Source organism: Capsicum annuum, chromosome 2 (genome assembly GCF_002878395.1).
Source record: "Capsicum annuum cultivar UCD-10X-F1 chromosome 2, UCD10Xv1.1, whole genome shotgun sequence".
In the NCBI taxonomy this organism is placed as follows: domain Eukaryota; kingdom Viridiplantae; phylum Streptophyta; class Magnoliopsida; order Solanales; family Solanaceae; genus Capsicum; species Capsicum annuum.
Window position 1 is genome coordinate 35,909,305 of NC_061112.1, and position 19,439 is coordinate 35,928,743.

The 19,439-nt window shown below is 34.4% G+C and overlaps 1 protein-coding gene across 2 annotated transcripts; it reads left to right on the top strand.

Annotated features, from left to right (window-relative positions):
- The first annotated feature begins 218 nt into the window (after positions 1–218).
- Positions 219–9,299, top strand: LOC107860877 (putative clathrin assembly protein At5g57200). Of its 2 annotated transcripts, none has more exons than XM_016706347.2 (15): positions 219–539; positions 637–706; positions 1,071–1,168; positions 1,389–1,527; positions 1,671–1,798; positions 1,876–1,968; positions 2,043–2,093; positions 2,926–2,991; positions 3,077–3,142; positions 3,237–3,317; positions 3,409–3,489; positions 8,169–8,345; positions 8,414–8,492; positions 8,583–8,704; positions 8,837–9,299. In XM_016706347.2, the coding sequence occupies exons 1-15, from the start codon at positions 459–461 to the stop codon at positions 9,221–9,223; spliced, it is 1,719 nt and encodes a 572-aa protein (XP_016561833.1). In that variant the 5' UTR covers positions 219–458; the 3' UTR covers positions 9,224–9,299. The 2 variants fall into 2 exon arrangements, with proteins under 2 accessions (XP_016561833.1, XP_047261693.1); XM_047405737.1 differs by having other exon boundaries at positions 266–539; positions 8,637–8,704.
- Positions 9,300–19,439: the final 10,140 nt, after the last annotated feature.

A 19,439-nucleotide genomic window follows, 5' to 3' on the forward strand; every position in this document is an offset into this window, starting at 1 on the left:
GATACAATGGATGAAATAAATGAAATAAAAATGACTTTTAAGTAATAAATACAAACTTAAGTAAATTTACCTGGTTTGTATACTTGTATGATTTTGGTACCAAGTCTAACGTCCCACAACTGCCATGCGATCATATATACTGTCATTGCCCAACTGTCCCCTTTATGCTGCTTTCATATTAGAAGTAGTAGAAATCAAGTGTGCGTGTATATATATATATATATATATATATATATATATTAGAATTATCATAACAAATAATAATTTAAAAAAAGGTTCAACGGAAAGATAGTGGGGGGTGGGGGTGGCTGATATTTGTTATGATTTCACGAGAAGAATGTTGATCACGAGAAGAACTTGTCAACATTCTTCTCTCTTCTATATCTCTATAACATTTGATCTAAGAAGAGATTTTTGATTTTCCGAAAATAAATCATTTCAGGGGGTTTAGATTTTGAATGGAGAGCTTTAGAAAAGCTTATGGGGCACTTAAAGATTCAACCACGGTTGGCCTAGCGAAAGTCAACAGTGAATTTAAGGTCTCTATATGAAATAATATTTTTCCCTTCATTTAAGATTAATTATTTTAATGCATATTTCTTGATGGATTGGATTTTGTTTTTGCTTTTGAATAAGGATTTGGATATCGCGATTGTTAAGGCAACAAACCACGTTGAAAGCCCTCCAAAAGAAAGGCATGTTTCAAGTGAGTTTGTAGAAATTTTTATTCTTTTGATTGATATTACACCCCTACATTTGCTACATCACTGATTGAGGTTATGGTTCATTATCGATTATTTAAATCTTTAACATACATTATATCTTCTCCCTCTTTACCTGGGTTGCCAATTCAACATTTTTACATAATTTGGTTTCTCACATTTTCAAGTCTTTGTTTCTGTTAACTTTGTGTGGTTGTAGGATGGTGTTATCTTTTATTTCTTAATTTAGACAATTACATTTATTGCAATCTGAATGAGGCTTCAGTTGTTTTGCAATGGACCGAAGTATTAATCATAATCTTTTTCTCCTCATCACATCTGCAAGCTCATTGAGATTCTTTTCCTTAGTGATATTTGCTGCAACATCAGTTACACGTCCACGAGCAGATGTTGCGTACTGCATTCATGCACTATCTAGACGGTTGGCAAAAACACGCAACTGGATTGTAAGTCCCTCAACCAATTTAATAACTTCTAGGTCATTTTGATTGCTTGAAGCTACAGTTGTTGAACAGTGGAATTTGCATTGTAAAGAGTGTGTGTATATTATTTGCTGCAATAATCTTTAAGAAAAGGAGGATTCTCCACTTCACATGGTGGCTTATCAATGATATTGTAAATTATTCTTTCAGCCTTTTTGTCTGAATGTATGATCAAATGTTTCAGGTTGCACTAAAGACGCTTATAGTTATTCACCGAGTTCTGAGAGAAGGTGATCCTACATTTAAAGAAGAGTTGCTGCACTTCTCTCACAGAGGACATATTTTCCAGATATCAAACTTTAAGGATGACTCCAGTCCACTTGGTAAGCTTAGCGACATTAACTTTTTCTTGTTTTCTTTTCTGTGGTTTCCAGGTTCATACTGTGCGGAGCTGATGTATAGATGTATTTCTCGAACTCTCGGGATGGAATCATAATAATGTATTACGTATTGTTTTTTATGACAGCTTGGGATTGCTCTGCTTGGGTACGGACTTATGGACTGTTTCTAGAGGAAAGACTCGAGTGTTTTAGGAATTTGAAATATGATATTGAGGCAGAGAGATTGACTAAAACCTCACCTGGAATTAACAAGGTCTCCCTTTCTGCATCATTTGTTGGTTTCATGCCAGATTACAGAGCAAAATAATTGTAGATTTGAGTTTGCATCAGGTGCATAGCAGAACAAGGCTCTTAAACGGTGAAGAACTATTAAATCAGCTCCCTGTATTACAACAGCTTCTGTATCGTTTGATTGGTTGCCAGGTGAAAATTATCCAATACTTCCATGTGACATTTTGATATCCGGCATTGTTTCTAATTTCTTGTGGGTTTTGCAGCCTGAAGGAGGAGCTTGCTACAACTTTCTTATTCAGTATGCCTTAGCATTGGTATGATGGATACTAATTTTACCTACTGGGAGCTGAATAATGTTGCACATTTCTCTTTTCGGATTCTTAGTTTGTAAACCTATGTGAAGAAAGTTTATACATGTTTTGGTTTACTCATTTAGGGATATTGGTGTTTCTAACCAGAAGTCATTCCTAAGTGCAATTTTATAAAAACAGAGTAGTCATGGTTTGGCTACACATTTAGAGACCAGAATATTCTGAACAAAGAAACTATGTAACCAAAAACAAAGAGTAGTCAAGACTCTCTGCATAATGGCAGGTTTTTAGCTTCGCGGTTGGTGCCCGCTCACTTTTATCATACCTTTATCTCTAATGGTTGCCCAAAGGGAGAATTTTGAGTCCTTTGCATCTCTGACTGCAGCTCAGCCAATCATACTTGGATTTTTATAAAGTTCATTAAGGGATTGGATTCTGATATATATAGAAATTAACTTAGGCTGCTTGTGAGAACAATGAACTTCACAAGTTCTTTGGACTAGTAGAAATGCCTAGATCTTGAATAGGATGTGTAGTCTACAAAATAGATGAACGTGGGGAGATTCCACAAGATGAGAAATAAATTTCTCAAATCTTGCAAATACATTTTCATCTAAGGATTTGATTAGTCTATGAAGTTGAATTGGAAAGGTTCTCCAAATTCAATAGATTAGTCTTAATTTTTCCGGTAGAAGCTGCTACAAGTAGCAGCTAATTCATCCTTTATTCAGCGGAAATTCACTGCATGGACATTGACTATAGTATACTTAAGTTACCACTTAATAATAGATTGTTAACAAAATTCAAGATTACAACCCAGTTGTACTTGCTGCAGGTTTTGAAGGAGAGCTTCAAGATCTATTGTGCAATCAACGACGGGATTATAAACATTGTTGATTTTGTAACATTTTTTCCACTTTAAATTCTTACAGTCAGTTAACTTCTAATATAATTGGAACAGTAATTGGTCACTTTTATGCAAGCAGTTCTTTGAAATGACCAAGCATGATGCTATAAAAGCTCTCAACATATATAAAAGAGCTGGGAAACAGGTGATAAAATTTCATTTCTATTAGATCACTAAATTATATCGTATATGAATGTATGTGATGGCTAATCTAGTGTTACTTTACTTCGTTTATGTAGGCGGAAAGTCTAGCACATTTTTATGACTTCTGCAGAGGGTTGGATCTTGCTCGGACATTTCAGTTTCCTGTACTGAAACAGGTCTCTTCATTTTGCTTAAAACTTGAAAGGCAGTTTCTCTTGAAATTGTTGCACACCATCTTTTATGAAAAAGAAAACTGTAATTTTGCAGCCTCCTGCTTCCTTCCTGGCAACTATGGAGGAATACATAAGAGAAGCACCTCAGACAGGTTCCATGTCAAGTAGGAGGCTGGTGAGAACTCCATGTACACTTTTTTTAGGACCACGTGCAGTGGTTTTCCTTTTTGAAAAAAAAACAATTAACAATATTAAGACGTTCAAAAGCTCAGAAGATTAGCGAATGTACAGGAATAGGGTTATTTGAATAAACTAGAATATAATAGGGAAGTAAAAATATTACTAAGATTTAATACAAGAAATTAAAGATAGAAGATATTTGAGTATGTGAAGAACACTAATTGATTTTATTATTTAAAATTAATGGATTAAGACTAATTATGATATTAATTAATAGATTAAATTCAAGAACTTCAATCAAAAGTGATTTAGACCCTTATATTGAAGAAATTAAAGACAACAATTAATATTACACTAATTACCTTCTGAATTATCTTTAATAAAAACCAAAGATATGATGTTAAAAATTATTCTTACCTCCTGAATAGTCGTTCTCATAGAGTTATAAGATTAATCTCAAGTGACCACATACAAAGATGTAAAGAAAAAAAATTATAATTAACACTAATCTTCTATTTAAAAATAGCAAAATCTAGTCTTTATAAATTATCTCAAATAGCATGGGATTAGAATTTACTTTTACTTAAAAAAATAAATAAAATCTAACTAGGTCTAGAAAAAAAACTATCCCAAATAATATGGTATTAAGATCTACTTTTACAAAAATAATAAATAAAAACTAACTAGTACTTGAAAAACATGTAAAAATAATACCAAAAACTATTCTTAAAATTAACTAACAAAAATTGGGTTGGGTTTGGGGGTTGCATAAATTGCACCTAAAATTTCTGTACAATTTAGCATCATTATGACAGGAATTTCATCCCCTTTGACGTGCAAATTAGCCCATGTAGGCTTGATTTTTCAACTCTTTGGACACCTCTTGGGATCTACCCTCCTGTTGGGCTGCATGCGAGCCTACTCTTTCTTCTCTTGGTCTAAAACTTTTACTTTTGAAATATTTTCAAAATTTAGCCCACATTTCAGCATCCTAAATTTTTTTATTATGATAAAAATCTTTTTGATCTTTCATTGAAATTCGTCAACCTTAATGTAAGTGTGCCTGTCTGTATGCTATCATCCTTCTCTTCTTGAAAACATCATCCTTGAATTTGAATCTCGCAAATCAACAAGACATAAAATTAGATAGTGACCATGCATACCCTTAACACAACCAATTATTGCATGTATAAATACGCTCTTATAAAGCATGTGAACATCATCATCTCGATAGAGTTTTTTTTTTTATGAACATAACAAAATTCACGTATAGATGACATATGGAATGATATGCGTCTCTTTAAGTTAGCTCTATCAATAAAGTACTCCAATAAAATGGTCAAAAATGATTTAAGATCCATAGAATATGCATCAAATTAAACACATTTATTGTATAGCAAGCATCATCACTTACTCCTCTCATAGAATCATCTATACTAAAGCTATTTATATGAGCATTGAAGTGCTCATAATCATGTATCCTCCTGGACACTAGTAGAAAATACCTTTTTAAACTCTCAATCGCTGACACTTGAAAAATATAACTCATCTAAAAGAAAATCATCTTCAATGATTCATCACATAAAAATTTATTTGATTTAGAATAAGAGAAGAAGAATCAAAAACTTATTCATAATCCTCCACCCACAAACATCATGCTTCATTTCAACAAGTGGGAATTAATATTCTACAATATCGTACTCAATTTTAGAAGGAAACTAATTACCCTTAGTAAATACTATTATATTTAATGACTTGTCATATAATAAGATATCAGTATCCTCAAAAATATTGTTACTAACAGAATAATTAAGAATGTAGTTTATTACATTCAAATAGATCTTAGGTGTTCTAAGAATATCAAGAATGTGAATAAACCAAGTACACAAACTATACATGATTTTATAGATCAAAGAAACAAGACTACCTCATTTTCCCTTGCTTATTGATAGCAGATCCACAACTACCTTGTTGGTCCTCTAGCAATGAGTCTTATTTTCAATAAACCAAAACTTCTCTTTACCTATATCCTTCTCATGAACAAACACTTGATCAATGTAAAATGTCGTCTCAATAGAATTAAGCTCATCTAATGATGAATTTTCAATGCAATTTTTTTCATGAGTACCTACACGACAGTCGATGTAATTAGAAGTAGAAATAGTAATGTTAGAGTTAAAATAAGAAACAACCTCACTTAAACTCTCTTCATTTTCTCTCCGTACCTCACAATCGGCCCTCTCCTTTTTACTCTCATGAACATTTCTTTTTTTTTTCTTGACCTCACTTATATTTCATTATCTTCGCACAACACAATCTCTCTTTTTTCTTTTCTTGATATATCATTGAGCACTCCCTACTCCTCTAGTTCTTTTCTCTCTCAAAATTATTTATTTCTTCTTTCACACATTTCTTATCTATATAAATTTGGAATGGAGTTATTAATGGTGCAAGGACATATTTTTTTTAATTTAGCTCAAGACAATTTTTATTCTTTCCCCTATTATAAATATCACTCCTATTAAACTATCATAGACGTACAAGTATGACATGACAATCTTACATTGAAATTACATCACAAAAAATATTATCAAAATACCTCTCAGTGGGGAAATAAATTATGCATTGCCTACTAACCTTGAACATTATTAGAATACCTCCTAGTGTAGAAATTAATCATGCATTGCTTATTAACCTTAAGTCATCAAAGTCATTCAAACCATTGTCGCTTATAAGGAGTAGTGCATTTGATTCATGTAGGTTCTAACTTTTGCATTACATATGAATGTATCACATTAGCACCATATTCAAAATCAATAATCATAGAGCAAATATAATCTTTTATTCCACACCTTATATGAAAAATATATTCCATCTTTATATCAGTTGCAGTGACATTTGTATCTTCCAACTGTATAATTGACACTTTAGAAAAGTTTGTCACTTTAATCTGGTACTTCAATATGCCTATGAGTTCTTTGTTCATCACTGCAACCTATTTAAGACATCTCAAAACAATATCAAAAAAAATAAATGTCTCTCAATTTGACTTTTTTCCCTCGCTGTTGATTTTACTCTTACTTTTTTCTGCTCAAATTACTATCTTTTGTTGAATCCTTTAGAATTTATATAACCCTACAAGTAACAACCTTATAGAAGTAAGATATAGGAAGAAAAAGAAACTGTCAATAACCAGATGAATTAGGATTGATGAGATAAGAAAACACCAATTTGGATAATAAGAAAACTTTTTCAATTTCTCCTCTTCTTAGTTTTCCTCTTTGACGTAGGACACTAAGAATCAAAACAGATTCGGAGTTTCATGAAAATACCATAATTCTCAAACAACTGACTTTTCTTCTCTTTTTTCATTTTATTATCTTTTTATTTTATTTTTTTTACCTATGTATTTTAAAAATTTTAAAAATTATTTTTTTGAAAATTCAAAAATTATCAAGAATAGGACCTTGATATAACCTCTATGACACCACTTGGTATGAATCGGGTTACTTGACCATATAAAAATAATGAAAACGAAAATACTAATATTAATAAAAAAATAAAGATAGAAGAAATTTGATAATAAAATCCTCAAATTTAAAGATAAGTTCTAAGTTCCCTAATTGATCTTAGAATTCAAAATTAGCAGATTAAGATTAATTATCATACAAATAGATTTAATTCAACGACATCGATCAAAAGTGATAGACCATCAAAATTGAAGACAATAATCATTAGTAAACTAGTCACTTTTTTAAATTAATTTTAACAAAAATCAAAGATACCAAAATAAGAATAAATATTATATTGTAAAGAACCATTCTTATAGGGTTACATCATCGATTCTAATCAACCACACACAGATATAAAAAATAAAAACTCTCAATTAATATTAGTATTCAATTTTTTTTTTAAAAAAAAAAATTAGCTCTATTTATAAGGAAAAACGATCCCAAATAGCATAAAATAGGATCTACTTTTATGAAAATAATAAATAAAATCTAATTAATACTAGAGAAACATCTGAAAATAATACCAAAAGTTCTTCCTAAAATTAACTAACAAAATCAAGGGAAAGACTGCATAGTTTGCACCCAAAATTTGTGTGTAATTCAACATTATTATGAAAGGAATTTAGTATCCCCTTGGAAATACATATAAGTTTACGTTCAATTTAACATCATTAAGAAAGGAATTTAGTACTCCTTGGGCATGCATATCAGCCAATATAGGATTGACCTTTCAACTCTTTAGACACCTCGTGGGCTCCATGTGGGGCTCTCTTCTTAAGCTCTATGTAGGCCTAGTCTTTCATCTCATGGTCTAAAACTTGGATCTTGAAGTATGTCTAACATTTGACCCACTTTTCATAATAACTCGTGGACTTTTCTTTCATGAGAAGTATCTTCTTGATCTTTCATCAAAGTCTGATAACTTTAACGTAACTAAGTAAGCCTGGATACTATCGCATTATTTTCTCTATTTGTATTAAAAATCTTTGAAACCATAACTTAAGTTAATATCTACTAACATACTATGTCATTCTTTTATTATTAGTCATTAGGTTAAGGTATGTATTATCTTATTACCCAAAAAAGTAAAATATGAATTTAGGTTCTAGCTATATATGTACTGGTAGTCTCAGTAGAGTTGTTTATCATTGTAATTTGATAGGAGTACCATGAAACAAAGAAAGAACCTGAAAAGCCTGTAGAACCTATCCTGGAGGAAAAGGTAGAGCTGGCTGAAAATCCTAAAGAAGAAGAAGTTGAAGCCCAAGAGGAACCTTCGCCTGAAAAATTAGAAGAAACTCCACCAATGATATCAACTGAAGAGCCTGTTGATTTGTTGGTAAGTTCAAACTCCCATTAAGGTTTTACTATAAAATTGACTCTCATATATTTGTATTTTTCATGCAGGGTTTGAATCATGATGTGAATCCAAAAATTGCAGAATTAGAAGAAAGAAATGCATTAGCTCTTGCGATTATTCAACCTGGTAACATTTTCGCTACAAATAAGTAGGGAATTTTTTATTGCAATTTTTTCTATCTTATTGACTGTTTGATATATTAAAAATGTCGTAAAGGCAAAGAAAATTCATCAGCAAGTTATCAATTGAGTGAAATTGGAAATACATCAGGATGGGAACTGGCTCTTGTTACTGCATCAAGCAACAACACAAGCCAAGTTACACCAGATAAAAAATTGGTATGCAGATGATCCTTTCTATAATTCCTAACTATCCACATTAAATAGTTCCTTGTTAGTTTAAGATTGTTGGTCATATTTTGTTTTCCAACTAGCTACGAATTTAAAGTTTGTGTAAATTTATATTATCAGGCCGGGGGATTTGATAAGTTATTACTTGATAGCTTGTATGAAGATGATGTAAGTAGGAGGCAAATACAACTGCAAAATGCTGGCTATAGTGCAGGATACGGGTATGAAATACCTGGCCAGAATCTATTCAATCAACACGATCCCTTTGCCATGTCAAGCAACATAGCACCTCCAACAAATGTACAAATGACAATACTGTCTCACCAACAACAACAACTACTCTTGCAACAACAACAACAATTCCCACAACAAAATATGATGGTGGTATCTCATAATCAAAATCAAGGTCAACAAATTCCATATATGGGCTCCACAAACCCTTTTGGGGATCCCTTCTCCTATCAACAGAATTCAATTCTACCAAAAGAAAATCACTCACTTCTTTAAACTTCTTGTACCACATTACATTGTATTCTTATATTATTATTTTTTATAATAAGCTGATATTCTCCTTTAGCGGCCATTTTAATCATTGCACTTTTGAGTATAAAACGTCTAAACAATAATTTTGCACATAGTATTTAAGGTTTTTAATTTTTCATGTAAAATTACACAAATCATACCTATATATGTCTTAATTTCAGACATATCCCCTATAATTTAAAATCAAACATTTATGACCCTTGTATTGATACTCTGGTGGAAGGGACGGGACCGGCCTAATGATGGAAATATAGAGGGACCGTAATAGAGAGATGGGTTTGGACATATCTGATTGATATTATCAGGTTAAATCAATTGTATAGTCCCATCCAAGAATGGGACACATGATAAATGAGATCAAATAATGTAATTTTTTAAACGTAAAACCCTTAAAATTTTGAGCATTTTTATTTTGGCCTTCCCATTTCGAAAAATAGATGACTTAAATTATGTTTACGTATGTTAATGGGGTGTCCTGAAAGGGTTTCGGAATTTTCAGAAGGGGTTGAGGGTTATTTTGGAATTTTGAGGTAGTATGCCTCTGCGATACCGATGCATCACAGAGGATATTCCTCTGCGATAAGCAGCATGTCATGGAGAATAATTTCTGCAATAAGCTGTGTGGTACGGAGGATACCCTCTGCGATAAGCACCATGGTATGCTAATGTTTTAAATATGTGCAGTTTTTATTTTATTTACTTGGGATAAGGGGTGTCGGAGTCTTTTCACCTATGTATGATCTTTAAGCATAATATACCTTATTCTTTTCAGTTTTAAGAGATCAAAATTCCCTAATTAGACTCTCAAACTTAAAACCCCAAGAAAGCATAAGGATTTTATCCTATGTTCTTCCTCTGAGTCCCAAGCTCCGAATTACTTTCCAAATCCTGTGTATCTAAGGCATGTTACTCTTCCCGCACTATTATTTTATCAAAAGCATGTGTTTATAATTCTACCCATGTGATTAAATTATGGTTTAGGAATATGGGTTTGAAGGTTTTGGAATGATTGCTGCGTAAATTGATTTGCTATGATTTTAATACAATTGTTCCTGCTTTGTTTTCATCTTTTGAACTGATAGGGTACATGGGTGTGGGAATTGGAATGATGGTCGAGGTATTACCCCAGATTGATATTTTATTGCTGGAAATTTAATTGTAAATTGTATTCCCTCAACCTACTTATGTTATTGGTTTTGAAATATGGTTTGTCACATAATTTGACTTACTTACCACACAATTGCATTGCATAAATGGTTAAATTAATAAACATGATTTTGAAGGCCTTATTGTGTGTGTTTTATTTAAAAAACAAAAATGGTTCGAGGCATTCCTCAATTTGATTTGATAGACTAAAGGAGGTCGAGGCATTCCTCCAACTCGAATTAATGAATAAAGGGGGTCGAGTCATTCCCCTAAATTAATGGAATTATAATCGCATAGTTATAAGATAACAAGCAAATGGTATGATGATACCTGTGGTATGACTTAATGTATAATTCCATAGTTAATGAATGGGTTATATTAAACTTATTTTAATGTGGGCATAATAGGGGTTATGTAGCAAAGTCGTGAAGGTGTACGTCTTGAATGATTTGTATTGGAAACTCATGTTTGCCAATGTGAGAGTTGGTCTTAATGACCGTATGCCTAGTTCACATTATTGATATATTTGTCTCTTTGATTGAGGTAGGGTCGGGTCATTTCTTGGTCTTCCTTGTTACCTCTGGTTCGTGTGGCTAACATGCGTTGGGGCCCTTTCAGTAGTGAAAGCTAAACTCATATAGCCCATGGGTGTCTGTTATGATGGTTGAGCTACAAAGTCCAGGATAAAGGTTTACTTCATGCTAAGCTTTGTTCCTTTTTTTGGAATGACATAATTATAATACATATGACTATATGCATTGGCTTTGAATGATTTAAAAATATTGATCATGGCATTATTTTATCCCTATTCCTTGAGTTATATGTTAGTGCTCATTCCCCTTACCATCTTCGAATGTTGTATCCCCATTCGATGCAGGAACCTAAAATACTTCTACTTTTACTGCACAGTGACTAGGCTATCGTGGGATAGATAGTGGGTCATAGTGAAGTATTGAGCTTCCATACTTCAGAAGACCTCATTTTATGATTTGGCTTCCTTTTGTTATATCATTTTCTTTTGTCTAGTTTTGGCTATCGTCGGAGGCATGTCCCCACTTAAATTAATTAGGTTATGGTTAGAGACTTTATGGATTACTATGGTTTTGGGAATGGTTGATGAATTCTTAGACTCTTTTAAGTCATACTTATATATCTTGTGTTAGGTTTAAAATTCCGCCGCTATACTTGAATGATGTTTTCTTTGACTAGGCAAGGGGGTGGTCTTCGGTCCTTATTGAACTTGAGATACCCATCATGTCAAGACCCTGGTTTGGGTCATGACAAAGTTGGTATCAGAGCCTAGGTTGGGTATCATTGGGTGTCCATAAAGCCGTGTTAAGTAGAGTCTCTTTTATGAGTGTTTAGCACGCTATACTTTTAAGAAATAGGCTACAAAGCATTTAGGAATATTTTCCTTTCTTGTGATCTACTTTCGGGCTGAAGAGTCTAGGGTGTTGAAGTCTCATCTAATTATCACTTAGTCGCTTATCAGATCATGCCTCCCAGAAGATCTGATACTCGTAGAAACTCCTTTGTCCTACATGAGGACAATGTTAATGAAACTCATCCTACTCATGACCCGGTCTAGGATCGCTGCTTCTTATTTTCTTTATGGAGTTCTATCAGTCCTACTAATCTTTCTCCTGCTGGTGACACTCCTCCTCAATTAGCTCCAGGATATATTACTAATGTCGAGTTCCATAGTTTTATTCATTTGTTGACCCAGTTGGTAAAATTTTAGTCACGTCAATCCAATCCTGCTAGAACTATTGTGAGTTTTTCTGAGGGTACTCGAGTTGGGCAATTTATGAGGATAAATCCTCTGGTTTTTGCTGAAACTAAGGTTGAGGAGGATCCTTAAGGTTTCATAGATTAGATAGAGAAGATCTTTTGAGTGATCCATGCTACTGATGTAGATGAAGTGGAGTTCACTGCCTATCAGTTGAAGGATGTAGCGTACCAATGATATGAAGAGTGAGATTAGTTTAGGGATGATGACATAGAGGTGGCATTGTGGAATGACTTTTCTAGTGACTTTCCTGTATGCCTTGAAATTTCATCAGCTGTCCCATTAAGCTCCGGAGTTAGTGTCTATCATGAGGGCTAGAATGAAGAAGTTTGCTTCTTGGTTGTCCCATGATTAGATTTTTTAGAGTAAGGCCGCCTAGTTGAACAATGATATAGACAACTGATAATGCGCAACTTAGTCGTCAATTTGAGTTCAAGGCAATCGTCGTCAATATATTTACCCAACGTTGGAGTCGGGGTCGAATCCATGAGGAATAACGTGAGTGGCACTTAAGTTAATTCGAAATAATATATACAAGTTAAATCCAAACCAGTGTTACAAGAAGATAAAAATGGGGGAGATAGGTATCTACACTAATGTTTCTTTTTTGGGTTTTTCTAGTATAAATTTGGGGCTACGAATAATTAGAGTTTTAATAGGTATGCACGGATCTTGAGATTATGCACTATATGGGAGTTATATGTGGGTATTATCAATCAACATCAATTTAATAAGTCAAATATGGGCAGGTTTGGTTATAGATTTTGATGCTAGTCTTTCAACAAAACACCAAACTTTCACCCATTGATTCTTTCGAATACCTAATAGGTGTGTTCAACAATTGGTAACCACAACCTCAATCTAGGCATCCCTATTTCTATGATGATACCCATGGTATAGTCAACCTCACATTCACCCTTATGCCTAAGATAGTGAAAATTTAGCAAACTACACACACAATTGTCTATCGTTGCTTTGGTCTCCGCATCCCTCTTTCAAGGATAATATGGATTCCTAAACATCACCCAAAACCCTTCTTTCGAAGATGGCTTCGAGTTTCCTAGAGAGCTTACACTCATCATACCCATGGGTATTGGGGGCTTTCACCCATCAAATCCCAACCAAATTGGCATAGTAATGTAAAACCCATAAACATGAACTACTAAGTACAAGTTAATCAATAACAACCTACACAGACTTTAACCCTTATTCACACATAACCCTATAACGGAAATCGAGATACACATAAGATAAATAAGCATAGATATAACCATAATCTCCATTGAAGTGATTTATAAAGCTTAAGTGAATGTTACTTCAAACTTGGCACTCTCATAAATCAACAATAGAAGTGAGCTAATCTTCTACTTAGAAAGTCTCCAATGTATTCTTCACCTAAAAATTATATAATATTTTCTTCTAAAAAAATAGAGGTTATAAATTCAAGAGCTCAAAACTAAAAATTGGGGAAGATGGAATATGATACATAATGCTAGGTTTTGATTCTTTTTGTAAAAATTGGGATTAGCCATATAAATTTTCCAGTTTTTACCTTGGGCTGATTTCTTCAGCTAAGCCGCAATCGCGTGGGTCTGGCTGCTACCGTGGTTATGCGACCACAGGTAACTTCTATGATCGCGGTTGAGTGACTTTTACTTGACTGTCATGTTGCGGTCAGCAGACCCCAACTGCGGTACCTGAGGCCTTTCTACTCCAAGTATTCAGCTGTACTTTTTATGCTCCTTTTTGATCATTTTCAGCTCCAATCCATATTTTTTTATCTCCTCAACTCTATGCCCGCAAAGAGTGGATATTAGTGCATTTTATCACCAATATGTCTCTTTTATTCATTCAAAACAAGGTAATGTGCAAAAATGTTCAGTGAGAATGAGTGGTAAAATCATCACTCATCAACACCCCCAACTTAAAGCATTTGCTTTTCCTCAAGCAACACTACCTCTTACCATGAGACAACAATTCTCTTTGCCTAACTTTTTATACATTAAAGCTCACAATGACTTCAACTTTAGTCGCAACTACTCATTCCATACGGGCTAAGGTAATTTCCACTACTCGCCTCATCATAAGATGCAACATTCAAGGATACATAGGACTTTAAAGAACAATCAAGAAACAGCAACCAATACTTTAGAGATGGCTTTCTCTTGACCACAACTTAGCTATACTCCATTTGTCTTATTCTTCGGAAGGTGACAAAATCACCTACCCCAACTTTTTTCGCATGCCAATCCTCACAAGAAAGAAAATTCTACACCCCAAGCTACTAAAAATGTAATAAGGAGTTTTAAGTGCAAGAACTCTCTCTCTCTCACACACAAAAAAGATCTCTATGCAACAAATGTCATACCATAAGCTTGTCCCTATTTTCAATCGTCACTATGAAGAAAATACATGGTTGGAGATCTCAAAGGACTTTTATAACGGCCCAAAAATGGGTCCCTAGACATCACACGGTGCTCAAGACTATGAGTAGCCTCAAGCTAACCCTGTATGCCTTCTACTAAATCTGAAACTCATAATAGAGAAATACAAACATAGAAACAATATGGAAGTCTGTCTGATCTAAGCTAAAATTATCTGAACATAAAATCTGAAAAATACTTGACTTGAAAGTCTGGACAATCAACACTAGAAATATGAATCATAACTAGTATTATGACAAACCTCTACTACTAACAACTGGAGAGCCACTGGAACAAATCCCCAGTTGACTCGAACTGATTGAAAAATACTGAATCAACTACTCTAATAAGCTGAAAAACTTAATAACTGGGTCCCCAAACTACGAGGACTCACCAACTGTTGGGATGTAAATGGAGATGCTCGAAATCACTCATGTTGCTGAAACTGAGCACCTGAACCTACATTATTAAACAATGTAGGACATAGACATATATGTGGATCAGTAATTCTGGAACTGAGCATGTGGGGGGGGAATAATCTGTATGCTCATTTTGTAGGAAATCCACTTTTAAAACTAGTATAAGGGTTTATAATGAAAACCACTTGTGTATCTGTTTACCATAAACTGTAATTAAAAGCTTAGCTGACATCAAAAGATCAAATGTTGATAAAAAACCTAAATATTAACTAATCATAGGATGCTTAAAGCATAGTCATTCTTGAAATATCAACATTCAAACTAGGGCTTAATAGCCCATTCATTAAATTCATGTCAAATCATGATAAAGTTCATGCTTAATAGTGAAAGCCTTGCAAATTTAATTCTAAATTTAGAAAATAATGTCACACGTATACAATACGAAAGTAAACATGCAATTCAACATCTAAATCACTTATAATATCATAATCTTCAATTAGTGATCAGTGGGTATAAACCCTAAACTGAATTCACATAATTTCATGTAAAAATTCAACTTTAAAACTAATTTTGGGCACAAGGATGAAAGGATTATCCTTGTTCATAACCCCACATACCTTAATTGATGAATAGATGAAGAAGCTCGAACTTTAAGTTCTTATTTGTGCTCTTGAAGATTGTTTCTTGAAGATCTTGAATTAGGAATCTCTAATTTTGGATTATCTTGGAAAAGGAATATAGAATTTAGATTTCTTGAGGCTTAAAATTTGAAGATCTAGGGTTTCTTGGAGAGAAATTTTGTGAATAAATAGCGTATAATGCTTAAAATAGGTTTAATCTAGTGTTTTCACCAATTTGGGGCTTGAAAAAAAAAGAGTAAATTGCCCTTTAGAAAATTAAGTTTAGAACTGGAAATCTCGATTTTGAGCCTCAGCACGATGCAGCTCAATCACGATGGCTCACTGGAAAAGAGATAAGTTCCATTTTCCACCATGGTGCGACACAGCGTAATCGTGTTGCGTCACTAGAAAAGGATGAGTGCCATTTGCACTCCATCGCGATGCAGTGCTATGCTACACCACAATTCCTGGTGTGATATCGACCAATTGCGGTGAGCTACTGGAAAAGGATGAGTGGGATTTTGGGCTTCACCATAACACAGCGTAATCGCTGTGCTTCACTGGAAAGAGGACGATTACGAATCGGCCTTCCAGCGCAACGCGGTGCTACCACATTGGCCTACTGTTTCTCACTAAAACTGAATAACTTATCAACCGGGTATCTGATTTAAGCAAAATTAGAATCGTTGGAAAGCTGATTAAATTATCTATAATTTGGTGGGTCTAGAGATGGAAAATTCCACACGTATCAAGAGTTATTCACTTTTAAAGTTGACCCTTGACACACTAAGAGCTAAAATGGACTAAGAATAGTACGGGGTATTTCATTATAGCCCCTTTTGGAATATTTGTCCTCAAATGAGACTAGTTAAACTAAGGATACTGAATCTAAAACATACTGAGCAACTAAACTAATCTGCGAATGCATGAATTGACATGAAGATGATCGCATGGCTGAAACCGAGACTAGAAAAGAACTAAATTAAGAAAGACTATTACCTTAGGATGAATCTAAGTTTGTGGAAAAGAGGTGAGGATACTTGGTTCGCATGTCTACTTCTGTTTCCTATGTAGCACCCTCAACAGACTGATTTTACCACTGAACTTTGACCAAGGGAACTTTTTTGTTCCTTAGTCTACCAATCTGGTGATTAAGAATTTTTACTAGAAGTTCTTCGTATGAAAGGATATTCTGAATATCTATGCTTTCTAGAGGGACTACAATAGCTGAATCGTCCATAAACTTCTTCAATAAAGACGCATGGTACACTGAGTGAACTAATGACAAGTCTGCAAATAGCTCAAGCTCATACGCTACCTTCCCCACACTACACAAATCCTGTAGGGACCCACATATCGGGGACTAAGCTTTCCCTTTTTACCAAATCTCTATACCCTCTTCATGGGTGAAACCTTCAAAGAAATAAGATCATCTACTTTAAACTCAAGATCTCTCCTTTTTACGTCTGCATAAGATTTCTGACAGCTCTGAGCTGCTTTCAATCTCTCTCGAATCAACTGAACTTTATCCATGGATTCAAACACCATATCTGGCCCAATCAAAGTGGCCTCACCTACTTTGAACCAATCGAATGAGACTAGTTAAACTAAGGATACTGAATCTAAAACATACTGAGCAACTAAACTAATCTGCGAATGCATGAATTGACATGAAGATGATCGCATGGCTGAAACCGAGACTAGAAAAGAACTAAATTAAGAAAGACTATTACCTTAGGATGAATCTAAGTTTGTGGAAAAGAGGTGAGGATACTTGGTTCGCATGTCTACTTCTGTTTCCTATGTAGCACCCTCAACAGACTGATTTTACCACTGAACTTTGACCAAGGGAACTTTTTTGTTCCTTAGTCTACCAATCTGGTGATTAAGAATTTTTACTAGAAGTTCTTCGTATGAAAGGATATTCTGAATATCTATGCTTTCTAGAGGGACTACAATAGCTGAATCGTCCATAAACTTCTTCAATAAAGACGCATGGTACACTGAGTGAACTAATGACAAGTCTGCAAATAGCTCAAGCTCATACGCTACCTTCCCCACACTACACAAATCCTGTAGGGACCCACATATCGGGGACTAAGCTTTCCCTTTTTACCAAATCTCTATACCCTCTTCATGGGTGAAACCTTCAAAGAAATAAGATCATCTACTTTAAACTCAAGATCTCTCCTTTTTACGTCTGCATAAGATTTCTGACAGCTCTGAGCTGCTTTCAATCTCTCTCGAATCAACTGAACTTTATCCATGGATTCAAACACCATATCTGGCCCAATCAAAGTGGCCTCACCTACTTTGAACCAATCGAATGGTGATCTACATCACTGCCCATAAAGAGCCTCAAATAGGGCCATCTGAATACTAGAATGGTAACTGTTATTGTAGGCAAACTCGATCAACAACAAATGGTTATCCCAACTGCCTTTGAAGTCAAGAGCACATGCCCTCAACATACTCTCTAAGTTTTGAATGGTCCTCTCCGCCTGACCATCTGTCTGTGGATGAAAAGCCGAACTGAGATGAACTTGGGTACCAAGACCCTTCTGAAATGCTTTCAAAACTTTGAGGTAAACTGGGTTCCTTTATCTGAAATAATGGATAATGGAACTCCATGCAATTTAACCAACTCACTGATAAATAGCTTAGCGTAATCTTCAGTTGTGTAGGATATATGAACTAGAAAGAAGTGGACTAATTTGGTCAATCCATCTACACTGACCCAAATCGAATCATGCTGATGACACGAATGGGGTAACCCTGTCACAAAATCCATGTTCTCCTCTTCCCATTTCCAAGTGGTAATACCAAATTCCCATAATGCGATACCAAGTCTTTGGTGCTCTACCTTAACTTGTTGACAAGTAACACACTTGGCCACAAATTCTGCGATATCCTTCTTCATATCACTTCACAATAGACTTCTCGCAAATTGCGGTACATCTTGGTCACTCTTGGATGAATAGAGTAACGTGCACCATGCACTTTTTCCATAATCCGTTGCATTAAATCGTCCACACACGACACACACAATCTAATTTGGTATATCAACACACCATCTCTCCCTTGAGAGAAAGCCTCTACCTTTTGGTCTTTAACTGAACCCTTCAGTTTGACCAAACTAGAGTCCTTATCCTGCTTCTCTTTCACTTCTAAAACTAAAGAGGATTCTTAACTACTCTGGACCCAAACATTCCTCTCAGCTGAGTCAACCAACCTCACATCCAATCTAGCTAACTGGTGAGCTTCTCAAACTAATTACCTCTTATCATTTTCCACATGAGCAACACTGCCCATAAATAGTCTACTAAGGACGTCTGCCACTATGCTTGAATGATATAGAATCTAAGTTGATCCGTGTTTAAGTTGTTATATGATAATTTTTGGGGCTATAGAAATCCAAGAGTTGAATCTCAGAAGGAAGTATTAGTAGTGGGTTTCACACTTTAAAGTATAGTCTTTCAGGGTAAGTTTATTATTTATGAGTATTGTTATACCCTAGACTCTAGAGTAAAGGGATTGCAGTTTAGATTAGAGTTAGTAAAGGGTTCTATAGACTTAGAATGTCAGCTTTAATCTAAAAGGGAGATGGTAGAGTGAAGAACCAAATCAAGTTTTGAGAATTAGATTGTGTTATATGTCAACAAGAGTTGTGATGAGATAGTGATCATTTCTTTCTCTAGAGTATTCCTTAGATTTTAGTCGTTATCACATCATATTCTTGTCATGCATGATAGATCCATGCCAAAGGCCAATGATTACATACTT